General features: G+C 46.2%; 2 protein-coding genes and 1 long non-coding RNA gene across 4 annotated transcripts; all 3 read right to left on the bottom strand.

Moving 5' to 3' along the window:
* Positions 1–410: 410 nt before the first annotated feature.
* LOC135400688 (glutathione S-transferase omega-1-like) lies at positions 411–27133 on the bottom strand. Of its 2 annotated transcripts, none has more exons than XM_064632525.1 (5): positions 26967–27133; positions 6603–6708; positions 4576–4795; positions 3057–3183; positions 411–1181 (listed from the first exon to the last, which is right to left on the bottom strand). In XM_064632525.1, the coding sequence occupies exons 1-5, from the start codon at positions 26992–26994 to the stop codon at positions 943–945; spliced, it is 720 nt and encodes a 239-aa protein (XP_064488595.1). In that variant the 5' UTR covers positions 26995–27133; the 3' UTR covers positions 411–942. The 2 variants fall into 2 exon arrangements, with proteins under 2 accessions (XP_064488595.1, XP_064488596.1); XM_064632526.1 differs by lacking the exon at positions 26967–27133 and adding an exon at positions 9639–9752.
* On the bottom strand, positions 10356–13999 carry LOC135400690 (uncharacterized). Its single transcript, XR_010424632.1, has 2 exons — positions 13705–13999; positions 10356–13116 (listed from the first exon to the last, which is right to left on the bottom strand). It is a non-coding gene; the product is annotated as an uncharacterized LOC135400690 (long non-coding RNA).
* Positions 23109–24905, bottom strand: LOC135400685 (TNF receptor-associated factor 2-like). The gene has a single exon (XM_064632522.1). The coding sequence runs from the start codon at positions 24735–24737 to the stop codon at positions 23514–23516; it is 1224 nt and encodes a 407-aa protein (XP_064488592.1). The 5' UTR covers positions 24738–24905; the 3' UTR covers positions 23109–23513.

Genomic DNA, 27133 nt, shown 5'->3' with positions numbered 1-27133 from the left:
CTTTGGATAACGTTATCTTAAACTAAACACCGTCCAGCCTGTGTTGATCCTGCGGTAAAGGGCAATTTCGTAAAGGAGGCTTCACCTCATGCACGGAAGCATCAGGTGAAGCCCGCTTTCGGGTTGTGTCGTTCATATTCGTGGAATCGTTCATATTCGTTGAATAGTCAAATATTCGAAAAATCGAATATTGGATATTCGATTCGCGAATCGAATAGTTCGAGCGTTTGATATTCGATTCTAATTCAAGAATTCGAATATTCGCACACCCGTAGAAATTGGATGTCACCCCCTAAGGTCATAACAATGATGACTGTCGTCCTAGCAGAAAGCAGAAATTTGAATCGGTCGCAGACAGCCTCCACTGCTTTACTTGTAATGCCAACGGGCAAAATGTGACGTACAGTGGGCTTTGTTAACAATGGCTTTATTATATTCCATCCCTTAAAAAAATATTTCTTCTGTTTAGCACAACAGTGTATACAGTTGACAAGCAATGTAAATGATGCGCATGACTCACACTGCATTGAGTAGTGAAATCTCACTTAAAAAGGAAAGCATAGAGGACTATGTATTTGTATATCTGCTGCATAGAGTATAAGACTGTCTCATCACAACGGTATCCACAAAACCGTGGCATAAGTAATAACAATGGTACCCTGAACAAAGCACCCTGAATAAACTGCGAGTGTCTCCCTTTGTAAGGAACCCACATAAGCAAGCAGATCTTGTTACAGTGTACAAAAATGGATATGTTTTGGCCAAGCAACAACCTCCAACTTCATATTATCTAGCAACCATGAATCCCTGTTGTCAACATGCGCGACCAGAAAGAAAACTATCACAGACAAACAAATGGTAAAGCCCTGTAGATGTAGAAAATACGTAATTGCATAGGGCTTTAGCATAATGTAAAGGAATAAGTCAGATATATCGCAATGTTCACAGACCCACATCATAATCAAAAATTCCATTTAAGACACATTTTGTGTATTCAACCAGATGGGCCTCGTTTATGACAGCCACCACAGCAGGGTCGTTCTTCATGAGGTTCATCCATGAAACAAGAAGTGGATATTGAGAAGGGGACGGCATTTTGAGCTCTGGAAATACCGCGGAGAATGCCGCGGCTCTTGGGAAGAAGGGCCAAGTCATATAGTCAGTGAAGCCTGCACGTGCACCTAGAGAAAGAGAAATTGTATACTTGTTCATGCTCAGTATTGTTATTGACCCAGAATACAGTACTGCACAAGGGTGCATATTTGCACTCATGATTTAAAACTCTTCAAAATTATACATTACTCTGTGCTGGAAAGAAAGTCTAACTACTGTTAACACAACCTGGGAGCAAACTCTGATCACTTAAGCAATGTGACAGTCATAGCATTTGGCATTCTGTGGAAGCTAACACAAAAATTTCATCTCTATCTAAAACAATGGCGGGTATATTATGTCCTCTAGCAAGGGGGTGAAACGAAGGTGCAAAGGTAGGAGCACTTTTATTGACGTCCAGTTCTTTATACGTCCCAAAACATTGAAATGTTTACCAGGTGCCTCTTAGAAAGGGAACCGGATAGGCGCAGGCAGTGGGTCATCTTTGTTTACGGAACACCACTGGCAACTGCATCCTAAATTAGCTGTATCATCGTCATCCTCTTTGATGGAAGAGACCAAAGATTCCAGATCACTGTCGTCTTCTTCACTTCCCAGGCACACCTAAATCGAGTCACTGTCCGAACCCTCAAAAACCTCGTGATCAATTCTTTTCGCAATAACCACAATGCCTGAGATGTGACGACGACCCTCAGAACGCCATGTTGAAAAACCTGTGTTGCCAGCTCATTCTAAGTGTTTAGCTTTAAACAGCCGTGCTGCACTTTACCCGTACAGAACCAAAAAGATCATCCAAAATCTCGTCCAAAGCAGTTAAGGGGTTGAACTTGGAGGACAAGATTGACTCGTCCAAAACATGCAAGGGGTTAAAAGTAACTTTCAAGATACTTTGATGTCACAGTTGGAATTCCCTATCAAAGAGCATGCAGCTGAAAATGGCCAGTTGAAGTATTGCAGTCATCGACAAAGTAGGGATGGAACGATATGGATATTCTTATCGATATTACATCGATATACGTAGGTTAGATACACGTGCTGAAATGCTCTGATGTATCCATCAGGGTGTTTAGCATGACCCTTCCCCTTCTCACAGCACTGGGCATGTACGCTAGGTGAGGATAGCACAAGGCCGCTGCAGGCATTGGAATGCTGTATTATATCACCTGAAGTGAGACTACCAAGGCGGGAGGGCAACGTCTTGCTTCATCGTGATGTGGCCCTGCCAACATGAACAAATGGCGGCTCACAGACTTCCCATGTCTATGCCATTGTCTATGCATTGCAGGCAGCAGCCTGTCAGCTAGCATACCCTTCTCGCCTTCGCCTGTCTCCTGCAGTTAGCTGCAGGGCCCCACGTCATGTCTGTCACTTTGTGTCGTCGTAACGTCAGTAACACAACAACGGCTGCAATGCTAAGTAGGCCATGGTGAAGTATGAAGCTCTCACAATAAAATCAAAGGTAGCCATCACTGATGCAGTAAAGGATGGAGCATGTGCAAAAACACACTTTGCATATCAATTTGGTGTCCTGACGTTGTCCTTTTTTTACTGCAGTCTTCAATCCACTGTACTGAAAAGCAAGCAGAACGTCCTCACACAGCATTCGCTTCGATTACTGTTGTGCGCAGCTTTGTGGAAGTGAATGGTGTACACAGTGACCTGATGGGCCTGACATGCTGCTCTGAAGAAACTGTTATTACCGACACCAGTTACTGCATGCTCCAGACCTGGCTAAGTGATATTCTTCAACCTTAGCACTCTTGCACCCTTGTCCTTGCTCAATAAAGGTACAATTTTAGTCAACTTGCCTTATGCATTTTCTTTTTCTTTCTTTTTTTGTCTGTGCGCCGTTGATATAATGGGTGTTACTGTACATCTTATTTCTGTAATGCGGTCCATGAAAGGCATTCGTATCTGTGACAAACACAAGTTTCCACACTTACCGGATAGATATGGCGTTTTCCGTAAAGCTAGTTCTTCCTCGATGACCTTCAACTTTTCTATCCAGTTACTCCAGATCTCCAGCCTGTCCTCGTTGTTGTAATATATCTTCACGACCGATGTGGCAGCCTGAAGTTGAAATAGTATGCGCAATTCATGCCAAAGAACTGCATTGTTTCCATGTCTGTGTCTTTGTGTGTTGCTGCTCTTCTAACGACGTGCATGATGCTTTAGTTTTCACGTGCAACATAACTAGGAATCAATACAAGAGTGGCCTAGTGCCCGCTGTCAAATCAAGAAGAAAGCAGTTCAGAACTCGCATAATAACTTGTGACTCTCTCTAGATGCAACACCGGGGAAGCCAGAGTCAGTGTGTTGATGAATTACATGGTCCCACCTGTGGGTTCTTTAACGAGTGTCAAAATATTAGCACAGAGACAAAGCAATCTGGGGGACATCACAACGACTGAGAGAGGGTCAATCACCAAGGGGGAGAGAAATGAATGTTCTTCAGTTTTACATGTGGTGCCACAATGAAAATATCTCTCCAGATTTAGGCACACAGGAATCTAAAATGCGAAGTCAAAACGCATCCACAAAAGCCAAAAGTTGCAATTGCTCAAGTTGCAGTGCCACATCTGTAGGAAAGTAGCTAATTTGGTGCAGAGCAGCTAAAGCTGAAAACTCTGCTTCTGTCATGTATACTGAATTCGAACTTTCGAACTGAATGAAAGTGGAACTTCCGGAAAAAAAAAAAAGGTTGACGTGCCTACTCACGCAGGCAATTCTAGCGTACGTCATTTTGTCATAAGACTGCCTTAAAAATACGAACAGCAATCTTGTGCTCTACTATCATGCAAGTTTAGCAGAGCACAAACCTCATAGCTGTACTTACAGTGCCATTCAGGAGCACACAGAAAAAAAAGCTTTGCCTGAACCATCCTTTCTGATGCAAGTACATGCAATTGCATGTACAGTTACAGTTCTGGCGCGCTGGAATACATTTTGTCTGGTTTCTTGTATTGCAGGCTTAGTGAAATAGAATACGTCAATCGAAGAAACTTCGTTAAATCGAGCACAAAAATGCATTTACTTCCGCGGAGAAGAGTACGTACAACAGAAATCGTACGTTGAATAAAGGATTTCGTTTTTGAATCGAGGTACGCGATATCGCGGTTCAACTGTACCAAGGTTCTTATTCTCTCTTTAGTCTCCTCCTCAGAACTCTATAAGCAGTATAATCTCTATGTGATACACCCAAATGTGCAGTAAGATATGTCAGGCCGCATTCATTATCAACACATCGCTCGGTAACATTATAAATGGCCGTAGTCGAGTAGAAAGAAGACGGCAGGGGAGATTGTCGTGCCTCTGACTTCCACACTGCAGACGTGTGTAAACGTGTAAACAGCATACGTGATGTTTCTCTCGTAAAAGCAATACAGGTTAGCTGTCTGCAATAGCTTGCATGCCGGCTATACACTAATACAACATGTATTTCCACGAGCCCAATAAACTTACCGAACAACCAACTTCAAGAAACATCTTGTCCCGAGCCTTCAGGTAGGGATCCGTAGGGAGGAGCCTGGATGAACCGTAAGCCTCGTCCAGGTATTCAGACAAAATAAGGGACTCGTTGATCACTTTGTCATCCTGCTGCAGCACTGGCACCTTGCCAACTGGATGGACATTAAGGAACCAGTCTGGCTTGTTCTTCAAATCAATATTCACAATTTCGTGGCTGAAACAGACGAAAGGTGTGTTTTCATAAGGAAACTGTACCTTTGGAATAGAACTTCAAATGCTTAATGGGAGCAACACAGGATGGGGCACCAGATAGAATCAAAGGAAAGCAGAAGAAACAAAATAACAAAGCCTATCAAATTACAAAAAAGCTTGTTAACAGATGTGCTTGCCACTGCAGACCATAGAAACAACCACTATTTGATGTACAATATACGTTAAAGTAGATAACATAACGTGTCAAGCCTTCTAATAAGTGTTCGTATGTTTTCAGGACTCCTTGGGTAAAATTATAGGAACTTTTTGTGGCTTACTGAGAAGTGCACCGGCTGTTGGCTCAGATATTCAAAACTTCAGCATGATGGTTATGCAAGATGCAGTTTTGCGATTTGTGGGTAGAAAATTCAGTGTTGCTGTGGGTCGCACCTAAAATGTGGGTGTACCCACAATGGGTCTGTGGGAAGCGCGGGTGAACCCACACTACCTGCACCCACTTAACTCACCATTTGTAACCCTAACTTGCAAGTTAATTTTTGCATTTCTCCATTTTTCGTCGAGAAACATACCTGACAAGTATACTTTTTTCACATACCCCATGGTGATTTGACCCTTCAGCGGAGCACCCCGCCCCCAACCCACCCTGATTGGACGGCAAAAGGCTACGTAGCCACGTGACGCATGCATGGTGGAGAGAGGTGCGCAGGTTACTCATCTTTGAAAGCATTTATATGGGTCACTGTGCTGGCACGAGCCGAACGAAATGTACATTTGGGTGTTTTGACCTAGCTGCCCTGCACCATCCGCGATATCCGGAAGATACTTGCGGATTCGGATGAAAATTTAGCACTTTCTGCGGTGTGCGGATCGGATGCGGATGGCTCGAGGTCGGATTCGGATGCGAAGGCAGTGGATCGGTAGCGGATCGGATACGGATATACCACGAGCTGTAATTTTTCCACCAGCAATTTATCTGTATTGCGCACCGACAGTGACCGCATGCTCAGTTTCACCTTTGACCATGCACGGCCAAGACGGAACCGTGCGAGCACCGGTGAGGTAGCGCTCCACGCATTCCAGAAGTCTCTCCATATCGCATTTGTTGAAGGGCTTACCTTTGCTCGTCGTCGTGAGTCCTTGCGTGACAGCATGGAGGCATCCGAAATTATACCAACATGCTTCCGGCAGTCTTTACACGTCCTTCGAAACGTGCGGATTTTGCATATCGGACGCGGATGGCGCGTTTTGCTCCGCGGATCGGATGCGGATGTGAACTGTTTTGTATGTTGCAGATGCGGATAACGTGTGTGTGGATGCGGGTCGGATGCGGCTCTATTTTGACCTACGTTCTTTCACGCGGCACCATTATTTGTGAAATGTTTGGCGGCCTGTTTACGGCCCGTTCAAGGAATCAATCGAAATTGTTACGCGTGGGAATTGCGTGAGCAAGCCCTCCCTTGGCCCCCTCTTTCCCCATTCGGAGGCTTTTGGGTGCAAGAATGTATGTTCCGTAAAATAAACATTACTGTGTGTGAACGCTTGTCTATGTCGTCATCTCTGTTCAGTGTCTCCGGTTATCTCGAAGTCATTGGGTTAAACCCCACCATGAGCTTGGTTCTCCGACAGGTTGGAGGAATTAGCGGAATTCTCTGAATAAGACTCTTTCGGAAGAAGGTACCGAGACTACTGTTCTTAATGCCGGCATTACCGCTCCATTGACTGATTGTGAGAAAGTGTCAGCAAAATGCAAACATGCAATAACACAGAAATAATCTTAATAGAAATGGTGATATACTACAAGTGCTCACTCAATATTCTTCGCTGCCAAGACAATGAGGGCCCGGTGAGCAAAGGGACAAAAACGCATGCTGTAGATTCGCAATTTTCCAGGTTGCAGAGGTGGAAATTGAGATCCTATAAAGTTGCAAAACCAATACAAGCATGTTAGCAACAATTTGTCATCTTTGAGACACTAACACAACAATTGAACGTTGGCCAACAGGCAACACTGATCTGCACTATGAACAGTGGAGGTCAGGAGAGTCAGAAGATGGGGGCAACGGTGGTGAGGTTCCTTAGCCTGGGTTCAGGGTGGGGCAGTACCCTATACCAAGACTAAGGAGCCTCACCCTACTTTCATGTATGAAGGTTGGGCAGGATGTGTGGTATTCTGTCCGATAAAGGAGATTTTTACAGGATTTACATGTTCACCGTATGAATTTTGCTTGCTACACGTGACATTTACTCGAGTATATTCCCAAGTGTGTTCTACAGATGTCCCGTTATTGTCTTGTAGCAAAACTACCAGAGCTGATGTCATGCACAGCTTCATAGAATACCCTTAAACGATATATCTAACTCCTCTGGATTATACAATCAGTGATGGCTGTTGGATAGACTAAGGAAGTTGTATCATCATCCATGTTGTTACCCTTCACAGTGTAATACCTTGTGCGATGGGTATGATAATTAGTGTTGCTATTCAAGCATTAATTAACATGGTGTATATGACCAGTGTATGCATTGATACAGCTCCTTTAGCACTTTCAGTTCAGGAAAGCAGCTCACTGTCGTGACACATTGCTAACTTTTGTGGCATCAGGTCGGGGACCATGCAAGAAAGCGAGAGCTGCGGGGAATTGGAAACAGTGCGCATTTGGCGGCTGTCGGTCTCACTAGTAGTTTGACTTCTGTTGCTTTCAGGTAGGCTGTGCTCTGTGCTCCAGGTTACAAAAACTGGCAGATGAACGCTGAAACAGCATTACGAGGAACAGATGCAACTTATGCCTTGTCATCTGCAACTGATCATGCAGGAAGCCATCGAGCCTGCGGCAAGATTTCTGTCACTTCCCCGTCCAATTCATCGCAACAGTTGGAAACATCAGTTGCAGGTGTATAAAGCAGGAGTATGCATCAGCGACAGCTATATTGTCAGACTGCGATACTTCAGACAGCAAAGTGTTTTCAATCATTTCCGATAGGAATGCACCAGCTGGCCGTACACCTGTTGGGTGTGTTGTCGTGGTCAATATTCGGTGTTCAAGAAGTAACAATTAATAATGCCTAATGCGTAATAATTATGCCTAAATATAGCTTTAGGGGGCCTGATCGGGTGCTGCCATATTCGCACTGCAACGGTGGCAAGTGCCCTCATTGGCCCACACGTCGTGCTTCATGTGCTTTAGCAGACAACAAAACCCGAACACGGGCGACGGTGATGTCCATAGCATTATCAAAGTGACTAAAACCGCTAGATTCCTGGCACTCATGTTCGGGTGGCAACGGTCACGTGATCCTGCTCAGGCACCAACCGAGCAATTTCCGAGCGCTAGGCCATGTTGCCACAAGATGACCACCCGAATTCGCCATTAAATACAAACGTTAAACTACCATCCACAACTGCACCCCTGATCGTCTGTATCAGTCAATGTGTGGTACTGCCTGGAAGCCAAGCTCATGCATCCAGCCTGTGGGATATGCACTTCCACTATTTATAGAGGGAAACAGTGGAAGCTACACATATCTGACAGGGGCGTGTTAGTGGAGATGTGTAGCTTCCACCATCTCAAGTAGTGCCCTGGACGGGCCGACTTTTCAGGGCCCAACCCAGCCCGGACGCATCGAAAAATGGCCCAGCCCGACCTGGGCCTTCATATTTTTACGCAGCCCAGCGCGTTGACCCAGTGAGTAGAGCCCGGCCTGGCGACTCGGCAAGTAGATTCCGGCCTAGTATTTCCAGCCGTGACGTAGGCATTTCTGGGGCTTATCAGACAAATTTATAAGTAAATTTATAAGCAGAGAAGACAAGGCCACAAACATACAAGTGACGACAGTTTAACACCGTAACCGCACGAGACCAAATTAAATCCAGAACGCACGCGGGCATGGGCGCTATCGTTACACTGTCAAGTTTTTGAGGAGGTAGAGGACGCTGTCGAGAAACACCTTCTCCCAGTCCCTACCCCTCTCACCAAGCTTTGCCAACGTGATTGTGAGATACATGAGGAGCAATGTAAAGTGGCTTTGAGAAGGTTCTAGAGGGTCGAATCATATGCACAATGCAGTGTCCTTTGCTTGTCTTTGCAAAATATGCACAGGAATGACGCAAGCGCATGATGATATCAACTAATGGATCTCCATTGTGTGGAATTAGCTGTGTGGCCCGGCCGGGCCTGACTCTCGGAAACATGTTTGTCGGCCCGGTCCCGGCCCGCTGTGCCGGCGTATTTTGTCGGCCCGGAGCACAGAGCCAATAACAAGACCGGGCCTGGTCGGGGGCGGGTCGGGGGTCCGGGAAGGGAGGGAGGGAGATAGTGGAAGATAAACATATCTGACAGGCTTTATCCTTGATCAATTTGCATCAGTTCGGCTTCAGTATCGCTTTCAGAGGGAGTGTAACATACGCTGACTGACAGACGGAAGCTATATTGCTTGAGTGAAAAGACCGGTCACGGGGACGCAGTTGTGGATGACCTACTTTGTTTGTATAAAAATGCGTCCACCAACTTTCCATAATAAAGTGTTGATAAAGACTGTTAGCCATAAATGTCGCTACCTCGTGTTACTACGGCGCACTGTTCCCGTTCTCAGTACGTAATGCACCAACAAAAGCCCCAAAGAGCTGCCCTTCATTCAACATCCCATATTTGTTTCAAGTTCACAACTGGGAAGCTTCCTGACTACCTGACCGCGGACTTCGGTGCGAATGGTGGAGGTGGAGGCATTTCTACGAGTTGAGGTGAACGACCTAAGATTACCTCCCAACCCTTTCAAATGAGCGTTTAATAGGTACGCATTGAAATACACAGCAATAAGTTGATTCGTCACTCGTGCAGACAATTTACCTGCTTTGTATGCCTTCAGAGTCATTTTTTTCACGGCGCAAGCGAGTCACCCGGGTTACCAAGAGGAGCACCACGCGAATGCGGAAGTTGGAGAGGAGGTGGAGGGTGGAAGCTGTGGGCCTGTTTGTAAACAAATGACGTCATAGTGTTCGACAGCGCCACGAATTTGGTAGAGTTGAACTGGTTGAACTACGTCCGAAAGCCACGGTCTTGAGGAGATTGCGAGTCCTACTTTTCATTCCAAAAGTGTCCATTCGTGGAACTCAGCCCTCCCTTTAATATTCGTTGCGGTTTCAGCGGTTTCAGTCTGACTACCAACGTCATGATGACGTTCTTTCGTAGAGGTCTATTCAAAACAGCCCAGAAATCATACGGTTTTGGATATCGCATTCACAGTCCTCATTGAAAGTGACCAAAATTTCTCATTCCCAATCGACAATTTTGGACCAATACCATAATGAAAACAGCGGGAATTTAGTGAGTTTCAATAAGAAATCAGTGTAAATGTCAATGGGAACGAAATGGAACCACTCTCAATTACATCCTTTGGAGGCAAGCCTAGTTTCCCATTAGCCCAACCAGCCCCACAGCAAGGATTTTCCCATTAAAGTCACCCTGAAACTCTCATTGTCGATGCACCATTTGGATATGCAGTAACATTCGATTGCATCAAATGAGCAGTAAGCATATTTTTGCTGCAAAAAAAATTACACTCGATGCCATTTCTGCGTAAACATTTATTCTTACATATGTAACAATACAGTAGATGTGAAAAATTACAAGTGGCAGACATAAAGGTGAAAGTTATTTCATATGTTTTGTATAAGTGTGATATTCACCAAGCAGTTGAAAATCGCTAGCAAGACCTATTAAAAAAAAACAACAGTTGAAACTTGATTCGGCACTTACATGTTTTGAAAGCATGTCCCTCATCAACACACACAACATAAATCCATAATGAGTAAATTCGTAGGGATATGTATCCCCAATATCCACACAGCACCGACAAAAACATCTTGAAGCACTGGTCTCCATAGCGATTATGCTCTTCTGTGTTTCATAGGTGATTCGCGATGCACTGTCCAGCTTGCCTTTCTTGCATGAAAATGAACTTCGGTGAGATTCTGTTTTGACCACCTGTTGACAAAATGCAGACGCCCCTATGCCAGCCACGCAGAATGTGAACCCGTGTGTGAAGCTGTAGCCACGTACAAGATCTTTAAAACTGAAAGTAAATGAGTGCAGTAGGCCACTCAAAATAAATTGACGCAGCTTGTCTGTTTTTATATGCGTACAACTTCTTGCAAAAAAAAAAAAAACAGCATGGGAAAGAATAGCACACAAGTACAACACTCCAGGAAAGGGAAGAAAATATGCAGTAATTGTAGCGCAATGTAGTGAACTGCCACAAGATGTGTAACAGGTAGAGAGCCTGAGCACTGGAATACTCTAGTGGAAGTGAGTTCTGCTTGTACATTCTGGAAAGCCAGAAGTCACTTCAGTGTCAGGTATTCTCTTGAGAGGGGCCTCCTGACAGAAGTTTTTGTGGCGTCATTTCTGTCGGTTACATGGAACGCATTATTTGTAAGAAGTGGCCAGAAAAACTTCGAGCAGATCAACTGTACAAGCTCAAGTCTGTGCTCCCTAGTGTTTTCTGGGTGTTGTAGTAGGGGGCACTCACAGACTACAGGCACTGCAAAGCGCAGCAGCGTGCCCAGTGGTTTTGATGGTTTCGGTTGACTGGAGAGCACCACCTTCAGCAAATTGCCTCAAAACGCACAGCATGTAAACAAGGTCATCTAAGGGGTACAGGAGCCCCCCTCGATGTTGATACATTGCATACCTGCCAACTTGACGAACTTAAAATTCGGAAGACTGCCCGCCGTGCAAGGGGGTATGGGGGGGGGGGAACTCATTAACTTTGTGCACCTGAAATACCATTGCCACTGTATTGCGACTCCTCTACGTCATTAGTAGCCACTATCAGGTGGGGCTGCGGCGCCCTATCGCTTCGTCCGTCAACCACAATTATGGAGAGGCGTTGTCTGGTTGTGCTCAACCAGAAAACCTGCGAAAAGGCACTTTGCACATATGAGGAACATCTGCAGGTATTCCTTCGTTTTGGAGTGCACCATCGGAGGTGACGGAACTATCGTACGAGACAGGTCTGAAGATAGGACGATAGCATGTCTTTTGGAGAAGCACAGACACAATGAAACATGCGATCTGGTGCGACCTCCAGCCACTGAGAGTCATGTCGTGAAGCACATGTTACAGGCTGTCTTAATCCTTCAGGAATGTGTCTGTGAAGCTTTGAATGAAAAACGAAATGAAATGAAGAAGAAAAGCCCAAAGGTCCCAATTTTCCCGAGAGATTGGATGGCGTATCTGTACAATCGGGAGGCTGAACGAAATTCGGGAGTCTCCCGGATAATCCGAGAGAGTTGGCAGGTATGGTATTGTCAGCCCCTGAGCAGCCTGGTTCGACTTCGCCTTAAGCACAAGCTGACAACAGCTTTCGCAGTGCACCTTTTCAGTCACGACGCGAGCAATGTAGCCCCAACGTGGGTTGACAGTTAAAGGCTAGGCAGGTAGTCTTGTCTTGTCTCATTCAGTTTGCGCAGGATAGATTCCGCTTCGCAAGGAAGTTTCGCACTTGATCTATGATTAATGTCGCCTGACTATCATTATCTGCAGCCTTGTTTCTGATGTACAAGAAGGTTCCCACATCTTGGTCTTCGCATAGTTTCTCCAGCTCCATTTTATAGCTGTCGACTGTTCTTCGCAGTCGTTCGACCTGCCTTCTCAAGTCTCTAGCTTTCCGAGTACACCTACGGTGCCCCAGCTGAGTGGCGTATTGCGTCTTCCGTATGTCTGCCTGGGTTGACTGATCTCTCGTTAGCAATGCTACTGCTGGTGTTGACGACAGGCCGCCACCACAGCGAACCTTAGTTCCTCTCATGGTAGAGGTGTCAGGCCCTCCTGCGCTTTCATAATGGCTAGAGTTCTGTTTGGCAGGACATGGTGCAAGGTCGTACGTGGTCTCCTGCGTGTGCAGCTCATTTGAGACTTCTCCTACTCCTTGTGGTGACTCAGCTTCGCAGCGGATCCTTTTCTTGGGTACAGCGGGTGGAGGTGAACGTGCCCGCTTTCGGATGCTAGTCTCGCTCCTTTCCTTCGTGACCTTTGGTTGGAGGTAGGATGGGAAGTTTTTGAAGACAGATGGGACAGTATCCTTCTTAAGTCGCCGCCTCTTGCCTTCCAGGAAGTCCGAAGCAAGAAAATGTCTGCTGCATACTTTCGAGTAGTTTGAGGTTGAGTTTGGTGACCAGTCATCCCTTCGGATAGCAGCCAACCACTTCTCCCGAATATCCAGTTGCGCGGGTATTTCATGGAACGTGATTTTCTCTCCTGGAATTGGTCTTTTCCCATCAGATTTGCACAGAGGCACACAGCAGTAGGCCATAGTAGTAGTAGTCTGAAAAGTGAATTGCAACGATGTTTAGCGTCTCCCCGTTCGTCCAAGAGATGAACATTTCCGAGAATAGAAGCGATGAGAACAAAAGGGCCTCATGGTGGATAATATTGTATTTCGAATAAGGAACAATGCTCATGGCAGACAACGATCCCGACCAGACGCACTTTCACTAGTACGTATGACCTGATTTGTATCATTATTCCAAAATGCTTATGCTTTCAAAAGCGCGCAATCGTGAGATTTCGCAGCTTGCCATGAAAGTCGCCTTAGATGCGACACCGGTTTCGAAGACTCGTTGCCTTTTCCTTTCACTCAACGCTACCGCATCTTCTATTTACACTCTACACAGTTGTAGCACTTCGTTATCGAAACATGTCACATACATGCAAGCATGCAAGTCATGCTCGCCCCCAAAAGATGCAAAAACTGCTCCACATGTTGCGCTTTCCTGTGTGCCTGGCGGGAGATCTGACCCAGTGTTGGGGCGAGAGGGTCGAGAGTGAATAATTCGTTCTCAGTGAACGAATGAGTAGCTTGAACTGAGTGAATCGATTCACCTCCCCTAAAAGGATGCGTTCATTGATTCACCTTCGATGAGGGTCCTCAAAAACTACAAAAAAAGGGGGAACTTTTTACTTCCAAACACTCGACACAAGTCGGCGCGCCGCCATCTTTGATGGATGGATGGCTAGTGGCTACTACAGTGGCTACTGTGGCTTTTCCCATTGGAGCGGGCGGTAGCTTGCGCCACCTAGCCTAGAATTGACACATTACTGAGATGAAATTACTTCGGATTGCTTCGGATGATCAGAATTAATTCACACTGCCGGTGTTTGCATTGGAGACAACTACATTATTCCTATGCCACCAATCATTTAGTCGGTCCTTTGTACTTTGAGGTTAACTTCGCCCCTATCGTTTCGGAAACATATATATAGATATATAGGGACCGTGCGACACCTAAAGGGGGCGCGCTACTCTGTCGCGACAGCGCCGCCAGTGGCGATCTTGGAAGTATACGACGTGATACCACGCCGCCCGTTCTATTAATTCTCAAGTGGAAAGCTTGCGTGGCGACCGCCGTAATTAGAAGGGCTAATTTTCGAAGTGCAAATAATGTGGAACCTTTCTGGGGCGCGAACGAAGAGAATGCAGACAAACTGCACAGAAGCAACCACCGTATTTATAATGTATATAACAGTGCGGAAGGAGAACAGCCACTGGCGTCTGTCTGGTCAAAACACCTGTAAGTGATACGTCGAGAGGAAGGTTACTTGTCGACTCACAAAATCCTGGCTTGCTAGCGAAGGCTATATGTATTTCTCTGATTCCAGACACTTGTAATATGTTTTTGACTGAGTCTTGTATTCCTTTCGTCCTCTTTGCACACACATAGCTTCGTCATTGAAATCTACATCGTGCGTCCGTTTTATCCATACAAATAAAGACATGAGGTCACAACTTATTGTCTAAACTTGTACTGCAGTTTTTCCAGTATCCTCAGATACAATAACGCTAAAGAGATCCTCAAAGAAGAAATTGTATGAGTTTTTACCTCGGCTACCGCCGTAGGCTTGCGGCACGACAGCTGTGGAATGGTTGGTGCATTAATACTAAAACTAAATCTTTTGGATAACGTAGAACTTCCGTTCTCACTGTGAGGCTCGTCAACCAGATTACCAGGAGCAATATCGGCTCTGGGCACTGGCGATGAAACACCTCAATCTGTATCACGATCCAGCGGCGTTTCACCGTCACGAAAGTGGCAACTGTAAATCATTGATCATTTTGCAGGTCCTCATTCAGTTTCATTGAAACTAGAACAAAAGAAATAGAATATGCTGTGCACACCTCATGCAATGGCCGAACGCGCGTCACAAACGCTATTCGCTGCCAGTCTAGTGCCCTCGGTGGTATTGGAAGCATAGAAATCACGAGAAATGAAACATCAGGTCCCTAATATGAAGAGTTCTTTTAGGTGCTGGCACAGTTAGCGATGCAACAGTTCCGGTGTGGCAAAAAAAAAAAAAAACAGACACCCGCAGTTCACATGTAAACAAAACTGGCTACCCAGTGGCTGTCACGCAAGGTACTTTCTCCGGAGGCCGCATCGCGGCGCCACCAATTTGTCGCACACTCCGTATAGTGCTTCCCATAAGGTCACATCGCCCTGCGTTGGCTGAATACCTTCGCATGCCAGTATGACATGCTCCGCAGTCTCCTCTTCTTGTCCACATATACCGCATGTTTTATATGAGACCTTTGTATATTTTGCGACATGAGTTTTCGTTCGTAACATTCCTGTCCTTGCCTCAAACAGCAGCGCGCTTGCTCTAGAGTTGTCGAAAATTCCCCCGACTGTATTTCCCTTTTATATTCCCTGTACACCTCAAGTGACGGTTTGGTTGGATAGTAGTGCCCCCTGGTGCCTCTTTGCATCGACGGGCTACAAAGTAAACTAAGAAATAATGAATCGACGTTTATGCGAATTCGAATCGCTATATTGAACAAAAAGAGAAAGTAAGAAAGATTGTGGTACCTAAAATTGACAGCTAGCACCGTAAACTCGAACAGGATATATATATAAAAAAGAAAAAACAGGTGGGACAGAAGACAGACCAATGTCTGGAAACTAGAACTGAAACATGGGGACACGTACGTCGCTGACTACGAAAGAAGAGATGGATGACTACCTGACAAGGTACCTCAGCAACCAGCAATGTCAGCTGAACAGCCCAATGCAAATACAGGGATATAACAGAGGCCGAGGAAGCGCCTAAATCTTGACATCACAGAGCCAATAACAAAAAGTGAGATGGCGCGGACCATTCAAGCCCTGAAAAATGGCAAAGCACAAGGGCCGGACGAAATCCCAAACGAATTTTTGAAATCCCTACGACCAGCCTCAGTAGAAACTCTCCGGGAAACACCTCTCCTTCAACGCCATCTTGCACTCAAAAAACATCCCCCAAAGCTGGAAAGAAGCAAGGATAAAGCTACTGCACAAGGAGAAAGGACAGGACCCGCGAGTATTGGACAACTACAAACTCTTCACTCAAATTCTAAATAGAAGACTGCAACAAGCCTTGAAAAAGAAAATCTACTGCACCAGTCTCAAAATGGGTTCAGAACCAATAGAAGGACCAGCGACAATATCTTTATACTAACACAAGCTATCGAATAAGCAATCAGCAAGATAACTCCGAATTATACCTAACACACTTGGACCAATAGATAACCTACCTATAGATAACTCATCATACAGCAAGACAGACTTTATGGTTCAAACTTAAGGTGACGACAACATGATACTACTACAAAGTCTATATGCAGGTTACCAGGCTATATTCGAGCTGGCCGACCTCAAATCAAAGCCAGTGAAAATTTCTACAGGACTCAGATAGGGCTGCCCACTATCGCCAACCCTGTTCAATGTGTACGTGAGCGATCTCCCGAGAAGGCTACACGAAGAGGGACCCGGGCTGCGCCATGTCCAAGCTATACAGTACCTTCGACGGCTGGCCTTCTTGACAAAACAGAACTACGCTGCCAGATTATACAAGTTCATTAGCTACAAAAAAACTGAAGATAAATTGGATCTCATCAAAACGAAGATACCTTTTTCCTATGCTATCACTATTCGGGTTGGATAATAAAGGTGTTGCGAAAAGTCATCCAAGATAAAAGTAATATACGGTTCTTTGCACCAATGTGAACCAGCATTGAAGGTTTCAAACCGAAAAGGGTGATAGAAGCGAAGAAGATGGGCACCGCCAATACCGAAACTCATGTGGCGGTGCTCGCCGTTGTCGGCCTCACAGAGTTGGGAAAGCTAAAGTGGGCAACGTCACACTCCCACTACCGTGCAACGCATGAAGCGCCTCACTTTACCCCGCAGAGGAGCTCGCGAGTTTCGGGGCACTGGCACAGACGTGAGAGAGCTCAGAGTTGCGTCTATTCCTATAGGCAGCCGTATAAGCACGCGATTTCTCGTGCGCTGCCTCGCTGGCGGCAAGAAGCAGTGGCGTATCCAGAGCTACCTGCGCACATGGCAACATGGTTAACATGATGTCCTCGGGGATGCGTTTTCGTGTGGTCCGCACTAGGTTTCACATTCCAACCTCTCTAATGGCGGGTGCTTTAGATCATTTATGAATGTGCCAGGTTGAGTGCCCGACCTGGCACATTCACACCCGACCACATAATGGCGCCCCTGTTCACCTGGCGCCCATGGCACCTGTCCATACCTGCCACACCCTAGATACGCCAGAAGGGCTGTTATGTGATGTCAGAGCCCCATTTTTCGCACATTCCCCCGGAGTGATGGCGTTGATGAGGTGTTTGTGTGTGTGTGGCACACCACACACATCCGAACCAAGAACGTCCGAACCAAGGCGAGCCATCTCCCGCTTTTCACTCTCTCTCTCTCTCTCATAGTCAAAGCAAAGCAACTCCACTTGCTCATCCCTCCAGGGGTGGGGGACTCACTCTGTCATTGCTACGCTACCCCGAAGTTAGGGGACCGGAGAAAAGGCCCCCGGAGAAAAGGTCCCATCAAAAGTCCGTACCATGAAGTTATACTTGGAAAGACGGGAATGTATTGTAGCGACGACTACTTCGATCGGCACTCAAGAACTCGTCACACGCACATTTTCATCATTCATACTTAATTTGGATTTTTCGACGCCTTGTTTCTAAACTTGTTTATTTCAGCGTCATCTGTCAGATCAGACGTATGTTCGCTTCGTAGTTATGGCTGTTAGCTCCGTGCCTATGTCCGCACCGGGTCCCAATGGCCAGGTAACCAAGGACATTGCCGTGTCAGGTATAGTGGCCATTGCCACAAAGAGCATCATGAGTCATCCTGAAATTCGTGAGTGAGCTTTGACGTGCGCGTCATCGGAAAGACGGAAACCCATGAGCAGGTCAGCTATATTATCGAGGACAGAATGCATATCCTTTTCCTGTATTTGTATGACTAGTTTTGGTAGCTCTAGTATAAACGAACTGTCATTTGAGCGAGTATAACACGCATAGGATTGACGTGGGGACGGAATGATTCCCGAGTATGATAGTGCTTCAGGTGACGAAGCTAAGGTTGATTTTGGTTCGCGCTGAGTGGTTTTTTTTGTGTGTGTGTGTGCTTGTTTGCTGGTCCGCGCTGCATTCCAGTCGCGGTTCCACCTTGGAATAAACGTTGCTGTTGCTACTCAATGTCTCTACTAGTTATCACACCGAGCAGAATGGCCATGGTACGAGGACGTGAGATTCTGTGTATTGGGTGCCGTGCTTTCATAGCAAGTACAATGCAATATCTTTATAGATACGATATCTTATATATATCTTATTCATAGATATCTTTATAGATATGCAATATCATTAGAGGTTTCAGTTCATAGTTGCGTGCAAGCACTCTGTGAAGCAGAACGAACGGTTACTCTACATTGAAGAGATGGATCTCTCACTCGATACCATAAGTCGTGGGAGGATGTGATAAAAAATTGCTTTGAAAACGAAGAGCCTCGAAACGATTCCATTATTGCTGCTTTTCGATACGTCATAGACATGGTCGTATTCGGAGATACGGCAGAAATTACAAAATTGAAGGTGCAAGAATTTGTACGCCGCATATACAATAGTTATAAAAGTATCGGCACATCAGGATCGGAAGGTCCACTGGGATTGATGGTGGAGTTTTTGAGGTCGGCTAATGAAGAACTGGAGTACTCGACACCAAATGTAATCGCAAACATCGCAAGGGCATTCCGTTCACCAAAAAAGCAGTCAGGTCAAGTTATATACAAGCGGTGCATATCGCGCGATTCATTATCGATTTGTTGAAATTACATCTGACTATTGACATGGAAAGAACATTAAAATCTGATCACGTGATCTGTTTCACTACCGCTGCTATGCAATTACAGTCGCCGTCCGATTTTTCGGACTTGATGGGGATCGGGCAAAAGTCCGAATAATTGAGCAGTCCGAAAAAAAAAAACGAATTTCGCTTCAAAATAAACTTTACTAGCTCCGGTAGGCTGGAAAAATTTCTCAATGCGCTTCCAGCTCTGCCTGATGACATCAGCTTCCATTTCCCGAAGAGAAAAACAACAACAACACAACTTTATTTTTGACCTTGGAGAGTGGGGAGTTTCATCGCCACAGGCGATACTCTACCCCATTGCTGGTTGGAATGGGGGGAATAATATAACGGGCCCCTTCACAATAACGATCGAAGTCCGATGTTGTCCAGAAATGTCAGAAGAGCTTTGAGCGCAGAGCGTTGCTGGGCTGGATTGGGCCAGGGACCAAGCAATTTCGATAGGGAGAAAGGGCGAGAGTCCAGCTGACGAAGAGACTCGGAGAGTGTGGTTCGGGAAGGTTGGTAGTGAGGGCAATGAAGAAGAATATGCTTCAGATCCTCAAGAGCACCACAGTGGCAGCAGGTGGGAGAGTCAACTTGTCTCAAGCGGTAACGCCACTGAGCTGTAAAGGCCACATCGAGGCGCATTCGGTGGATTAATGCAGCATCTTGACGAGAGGTGTTTCGTGGCATGCGGAAAGCGAGCGTTGGATCAACTCTGCTCAACATAGAGGGGGGAAGAATGTCGGTTGTCTGTTGGCGGGAAGCCAGGGGTGTCACTAGGCGTCGCAGAACTGAACGGCGGTCTCCTCTCAGCAGAACAATACGGGTCCGTTTTCGATACGAGAGTGCTGCTTCTGTGGCGCTGTGGGCCTGCTCGTTCCCCACGACACCACAATGGGCTGGAATCCACTGGAGAACTAGCCTGTGGCCTGCGGCGTAGATAGTGTGGTAAGCCATTAGCACATCTGTGACTAGGGGTGCGGATGGGCCTCGTATGCCGGAATTTTTAATTGCTTGAAGTGCAGATTTGGAGTCTGTAAAGACTGCCCATTCCCGGGGTGTAAAATCAGCGATGTGTTGTAGAAAGACAAGGATGGCATAGAGTTCCGCAGCTGTGGAGGAGGTTGGATGTGAAAGGCGTCTTCCGTGCACTACGCCTTCGGATGGTATGACGAATGCTGAGGCGGACTTGTTGTTTCGGGATGTGCCATCGGTATATGCTGCCGTAAACGTAGAAAACTTCTCGTGTACCAGAGCATGAAAATGGGCTCGGAGGACTTGAGGGGGGACCTGATCTCTTCTTTCCAGAAGGTTTGGGAGGCGTACAAAAGTGGGCGGTACCGGTAGAGACCAGGTGCTTCCGGCAGTATGGTGTCCTCAGTTATGAAGCCAGTGAGAGTCTGGCGTGTCCTCTGCGCTACTCGATAGAAGTCGCTTTCAGGGCGGTATCGAATTTTCCTGAGGAGCGGGTGGCGGGGAATGTGAGCACGCAAACGGAGGTAGTGCCGAGCCGTTTCCCGTTCACGGAGAACTTCAATCGGGAGCTCACCAGCTTCAGCCAGTACTTGCCGTGTTTCAGCCATTCTTGGAACTCCGAGGCATCGACGAAGGCTTCGAGCAAACAGGGACCGAAGTGTATTTAATGAAGTTGTTGATATCCTGTGCAGAATAGGAAGGCTGTAAAGCACAGTCGCCCTCACCAATGCCGCGTGAACCGCGAGCAGGGAACGCTGATCACAGCCCCATCCTGAGCCAGAAAGATGTTGAATTGCGGGGAGCCATCGCTGCACTTTAGTTTCAAGGTGTTTAATGTGCCGAGCCCAGCGCAAGTCCGAGTCGATTACCACGCCAAGGAAGCGGTGAAAGCGTACCGGTTCAAGCTTCTTTGTACCAAGCCAAAGCGGGAAATTGGCCATAGCTTTACGCGTGAAAGGGAGCTCGACACACTTTTCGGGTGAAAGGTCAATCCCGAGGTACGTATGGATATTGTTTAAAGCGAGCTGCAGGCGGCGCTGGAGAGCTGGGCGTGATTTTCCTACTGTCCAAAGGGCGACGTCATATGCATACACGGAAAACGACACTTTGCGAGGAATTACTGATTGTAGGCCGGCCATCACCACGTTAAAGAGTGTCGGGCTGAGAATGCTTCCTTGGGGGACTCCTTGAGGAACAGGATGCTGAGGGCTTTGGCCTTGGGACGTACGGACAGCGACAGTTCGGTCCGTAAGGAATGCCCTTCCCCTGATATAATGCCCCTTAGGGCGCCTTCAGGTGCAATAAAATGAAATGAAGTCCTGGAGCCAGATGAAGAGCCGACTGAATACTCCAAACGAGCGCAAGGCGTGCAGCACACAAATGTGCGAGACGGTATCATATGCGCGCTCCCGAAGAGAAAGAGACATTTCGTCACTGTAAAAAGAGCAGAAAGATTAAATTCACTGAAAAGGTTAGCCAGCTGTAGGACTCGAACCCACATCTTCGGGATTGTCGGTCCAGGGCTCTACCAATTGAGCTAAGCTAAAAGAGACACCGCCGTCATCAAGTTCGCAAGTCGGCTTGACATAACACATGTGTGCTTTAGGTGAAGCTCGCTTTACAGCGCCGTCGCGCGATTCGCGGGCGGACTGCACGTGCTGGAACTTTTGAATCAAGCCGTTGGCAAAAAACGAAGCCGCAAAAGCGTTGCGACAGACCTCTTCTACTCAGAGGAATGGAAAATGAACAATCATTGCCTACTTTTTGCCTCAATATTTTAGTTGGTTGATTTCTTTCGACGCGAATTTTGGATGACACCAATATTTTCCGTCACCCCAAGAGAGAAATTCGCTGGTTGGGCAAACAGACTCCGAAATTTTGGACGTTCTTATACATCACATCTATGGACCCGCGGCCGTTCCGCGAACGTGTCCGAATAATCGGGTAATACTGAGTAATCCGAATAATGACCCTTTCTTCGAGTTTTACATAAACAAAATACAGAAGCCGACACTGAAGATTTTTGTTTAAGTTTAATTTGTACAAGCTTTCGCGTGGAGGTCCACGCTTCCTCAGGTACAAAGTGAAGTGGTACTTCACTTTGTACCTGAGGAAGCGTACCTCCACGCGAAAGCTTGTACAAATTAAACTTAAACAAAAATCTTCAGTGTCGGCTTCTGTATTTTGTTTATGTGATCTACAGGACTTGACTCCCCTCTTCGTATACGCTTCGAGTTTTACGTAAATTTCATCCGAAAAATATTCGTAATTATTATTCTACACGGCAAGGATAATCCACATTGTGTTATAGCGCATATAGAAAATATCCCACTCTTCGATTAAATTCTCTGTCATTGCGAAAGACTGCTCAAAACCTTCGTGTGTCAAGTCATATGACTTGACACACGAAGGTTTTGAGAAGTCCCTATCGACCAATTGTAATTTACGAACGTTGTAAGTACGAACAGCTGCCTTGATTCCCTTATTTCTGCACCACTGTTAGGAGGTCACACGACGTCTGCGCAGTTGTGCGTTTATGTGAACTGATAACGCTTCACCAACGTCTATAAGCTGGCTTTTTGCATGATCCTCCCTTTCCTTTTGTTCTAAGTAAACATGCCCCCCCCCCCCCCCCCCACCCGCTGTTGTATAACATCAATGAGCCACAGTTCTCAGGCTACCTCCTCCGTGCACGGCATTGGCTCCATGAAGTATTCGATTGATATGGTAATTCTGCTACAGCTAACAAAAAAATTGAAGACGCTGACCTGAGCACGCTTCTGCAAATTCGAATGCGACATGTGGGATGTACTGCGTCATTTTGGTTTGGGAAGGCAAAGAAGACACTAAAATGCTGCATTCCAGTCACCTTTTGCTTTGCAGCTTTCACCCTGAACCCCAACCCAAGCCACACTGACGTGATTATTATCTGTGCAATCTTATAATACAACGAGTGATCCTCAATGGAGCCCACAAGTGTGGAGGTCGGAGAGAAAATGCAGGGACTAAGGATTCTTGCCGGGATACGCTGCTAGGCTAATGACACGCACGAGCTGCATATAACAAACCCGGGACCTCGTAGTCCAGGTCAGGTGAACACACTTTACAACAACACGACGAACCAACAGAGAATGACAATGCCATCTCAGAATCCGAGTTTACGCAAGTTTAATTACTCTAGTATACTCCATTGGAAGCAGGTGGGAGATAACACACTGACACACACACACACACAAAATCCAGGGTCTTTTTCCAAGAATGCTTTCATGGCCAATGACTCGATCGGAACGCGTTTCGGCATTCGACATGTCGGTCACCTTAGGACTCAACATATCGTGGGCGAGATGGAACACCCAAGCAATTGGGTAGAGTATATCGCCCCTGGCGATGAAACTCCCCATTCACCATCTCACAATAAAGTTGTCGTTGTTGTTGGAAGCTCCCCACTGGTCCTCGAAAGCACGTGAGCCGGACCAATCACCCTATTTGAAGTAAAACTTAATTGTAATGCAGAGTTGCATCCATCCGACACAGCTTGAGGCGAAGTGAAGCTACATCAGAGCATGCCACCTGCGCGTAGTTCAGCGGATAACAGGACGGAGTTGCTGATGATAAACTCATCGAAATCACCACCTATACAAATGATGCCACCTGTGCCCTCATTGTTTTCCTCAACGGGCCTATAATAACATTCAGGGTAAGAGCTCGTACAAGGATCGATCCCTCTCGCTTTCGTTTTCTGACGGTCCTTCGGATGAATCAATGAGATTTGCAAAGGCAGAATAAAGGGCCACTCCAAACTATCATCATCCGGACCCCGACAGATATGGAAGAAGAGGTTCGTGTCAACGTCGCCTTCGTTTCGAACGAACTTGAGGCAGAGCCGGGCCGTGTAGTTTGCCAAGAGGAACTTATCGCTGATCACTTGAACGGGACTCTGTCGTGCATCGCTCCTATGCTTCTCAATATCGGTAACAACCCAACAGATTTTGGAACTAGAGATATTGAAGATCGCAGACGCCAGCTTCTTGACCCAATCACGATGGCGGAATATCGCTGGCATGCTGTGTACGGAGGCGTCCAAGTTTTTTAAACTGACCGAACACGACTGATGGAGCTGGGCCTGTTTCTCTTTGATCTCGGTCAGCTTCCGGGTTTGTATAGCAACGGACGATTTCACGTCACGTATTCCAGTCAGCGCTTCCCCAGAAAGCTTGTTGACGCTATCTTGAAGAGAGGCTTGGATGTGTTCCAGCCGCGTCAAAATGGCTTCCGTGGCTTTGCTGCTTCGTAAGATATCGTTAACCATTACATTCACTCCGTCATTCTCTTCCCTACAACCTCGCTCGTAATGGTCGAGAATGTTACGCTTCAAGACGTAGCAATTACACCTTGTGCATATCACGTGATGAAAGGAGCACTCCCGATGAAAATGAGCGTGGACCTCTAGTAACGAACCGACGAACTGGCAGCCGTGTTCCACATTCCAACAATGAACCTGACGAGTGAGTAGATGCTCTTCCGGGAATTCCATAAGATTTACCTGACTTTCGGTGAACGTAAGCCCTTCTATTGGGCAGCACAGATTCCTTTGGCGGATCTTCTGGTAGCAAGGCGCACAAAAACCGTGAGAACATGGCAACACTTGAGTTTCATTCGGAACGACACCGCACAGACTGCACGAGCGAATGCGCTGCAAGCTGCTGACGAGCTTCGTTGAGCGCCAGTTGATATCCGTGCTGAAACCTGTGAAGTACTTGACGGTTTCCACCGCTGCCATGTTTCACATTCACCATGGAATCCGGGTTTCGTATTGCATTGAACGGCAACACCCACCGAATGCGTCGCTATACAACCCGGTTGCACCGCGATTACTCATCTCCCCGAGTTCTCTTTACAGCTACGTCGACAGTCACGTAACTGCGATAGCGCGCCTGTACGAGGGGAAACGAGACAAGTAGCTTGTGTTGGGGGAGACTCTCGATGTACCGCAGTCGGACGAGTGCAAATTGCTGTATGACACCAGGCGACTTGCATTCTTTGCATTCTTGCTTGGTTACTTTTTTAGGGTTTCATGTTCTCTGCATGGAGGGCCCGTAACAGGACGGTGGTGAGACGTGCGAGGTTCCTTCCGGTCCTGGAAGCAGTAGCATCCCTTCGTGGTGAGGTGCGAAACTTTTTGACCCGTGAGTTGCACCAATTGGACCTCTCTGCTTTCTCATTGACGTGGCTAGCCACGAACGTGTTCACCGTGAAAAATTCCTTAATATTTTTCACGCACTGTTGAGTCGTCTTACCACTCTCCTTCATACAGTGTTAAAACATCAAATGAAAGCTGGTCTTATCTTTCCTTCTTAGTCCTCTCTCTTCACTAATTTAGCGCTGTATAGGTTTTCTTTCTCATAGTTTCAGTGGTTCATTGCATGTAATGTAATGTAATGCATATAATGTATGTAATGCAATGTAATGTAATGTTCTTCACTGGTTCATTGTATGCACTGTTCTTCGCTGTCTCTTTTTATCTACCGCTGTTTATTCATTGTATCTTATTAACTGGTTACTCTGTATATACTGTTGTTATTCATTCTATGTTATCAACTGGTTTCTCTGTATATACCATTGTCATTCGTTGTATGTTATTAACCGGCTTCACTGTATATACCACTGTTATTTACTGCTTGCACTCTACATATCAGGTTAATGTAATACATTTTCTTTATATATATATTCTTCCAAATGAACTTCTCACGCATGGCACGCTCTCAGCCAACCATCATCCCGAATGACACTTCTCTCCAATGATTTGCTGCCAAAAAGTATACGCCTTTCTTGTGGCACACGCAATTGCACTCGCACAATTGTTTGCCCACTTATGCACTGCATAACGACTTTGCTCATTCGTGCCAGTTTCCTCGCGGAATCGAAGCTTTGGAAAGAAAATTGCCGTTCGCGAGAGAAACTTGTGTAGAAGCCATTGAATGGGCAAAACTTGTGATGTTGATCGAAGCAACACCAATACTTGAGCCGTTCTTGGCCATCGGTTGGCTTGTGTAGACTCGTTCGACATCAGCACTGTCCGTTATTATAGTATTATACAGCATAGTATTATATAGTATAGTATAGTAGCATAGTATTATATAGTATAGTATAGTAGCATAGTATTATATAGTATAGTATAGTAGCATAGTATTATATAGTATAGTATAGTAGCATAGTATTATATAGTATAGTATTATAGTTTCAGCACTTGCTCGCGAATTTTCCTCTACTGTCCACTTTCTACCGCGTTCGAAATCCCTCCTTATCAAGCAGACTTTTGACTTCCACTTTTCCACTTTTGAAAAGAACGTCATGCGCACGCGGGTGCCATGTGAACTTGGAGGATTTTCACGCCTTCTGCTCGCATTGTGTCAGCTTATCAAAGACAATCAATTTGACTACTAGTACAGATAGGGTTGCCACCTTTCGGAGTGAAAAATACCGGCTGAGGGAGAGGAGGTGGAATGGAGGGAAATGACGAAAGGCTCGTGGGAAAGGGAAAGTGGGTGAGGAACGTCCTAGCTGGCTCGACACAACCACCAACAGCTTTGCACAACCACTGCTCTTGTACCCTCCGAACACAAGACGTAATGAATAACAATGATAATAATAATAACAATGAACAATAATAATAATGAATAACTAAGCAAACGACTGGTGACTGCGGAGTTTGGTCTGTGCTCCAGATTTATTCAAGCTGTAGTGGAATGTTGAAGGAAAAACCCCGTAAAAGCCCGTATGAAAGGTCTTGAGCCACAAATACCGGCAAAAGGCTGCCGGTATCACCTTCCTACCGGCAACCGGCAGAGCGAGCAAATAACCGGCCGTGCCGGTATAATACCGGCCTGGTGGCAACCCTAAGTACAGAGGAGACAACGATGCTGTTTTACCCTGTTGCTGTTTTATCCGCGGGTGGGTAACAACCATGCAGTCTGCATTACCTAAGCAGAAAAAAGTAAAGGATCCCTACCGTTTATCTTGATACTCCACTCCAGCATGTGCAAGCAAATAGCGAATGGCTTGAGCCAAGCCACGGATGTCCCAGTAACCTAAAACCGGAACCATGGCTTTCAGAGGTTGCGTTGTATAATCTGGAGGACGGAGGGACTGATCTGATTTCGTCCCTGACTCTGCTGC

This window comes from Ornithodoros turicata, chromosome 7 (assembly GCF_037126465.1).
Source record: "Ornithodoros turicata isolate Travis chromosome 7, ASM3712646v1, whole genome shotgun sequence".
In the NCBI taxonomy this organism is placed as follows: Eukaryota; Metazoa; Arthropoda; class Arachnida; order Ixodida; family Argasidae; genus Ornithodoros; species Ornithodoros turicata.
Note: the sequence above shows the minus strand (reverse complement) of the source record. Positions and strands in the feature narration are given on the sequence as shown.

Excerpts from the sequence above, each read along its gene's own strand:
- LOC135400688 (XM_064632525.1), bottom strand. The coding sequence starts at position 26,994 with ATGCTGGAGTGGAGTATCAAGATAAACG. Across the intron at positions 4,796-6,602 it reads TTGGCAGCGAAGAATATTGA|CCACGAAATTGTGAATATTG; the intron begins GTGAGCACTTGT and ends CGTCTGTTTCAG. Across the intron at positions 1,182-3,056 it reads GAAAACGCCATATCTATCCG|GTGCACGTGCAGGCTTCACT; the intron begins GTAAGTGTGGAA and ends CTCTTTCTCTAG.
- LOC135400685 (XM_064632522.1), bottom strand. The coding sequence starts at position 24,737 with ATGGCAGCGGTGGAAACCGTCAAGTACTTCACAGGTTTCAGCACGGAT.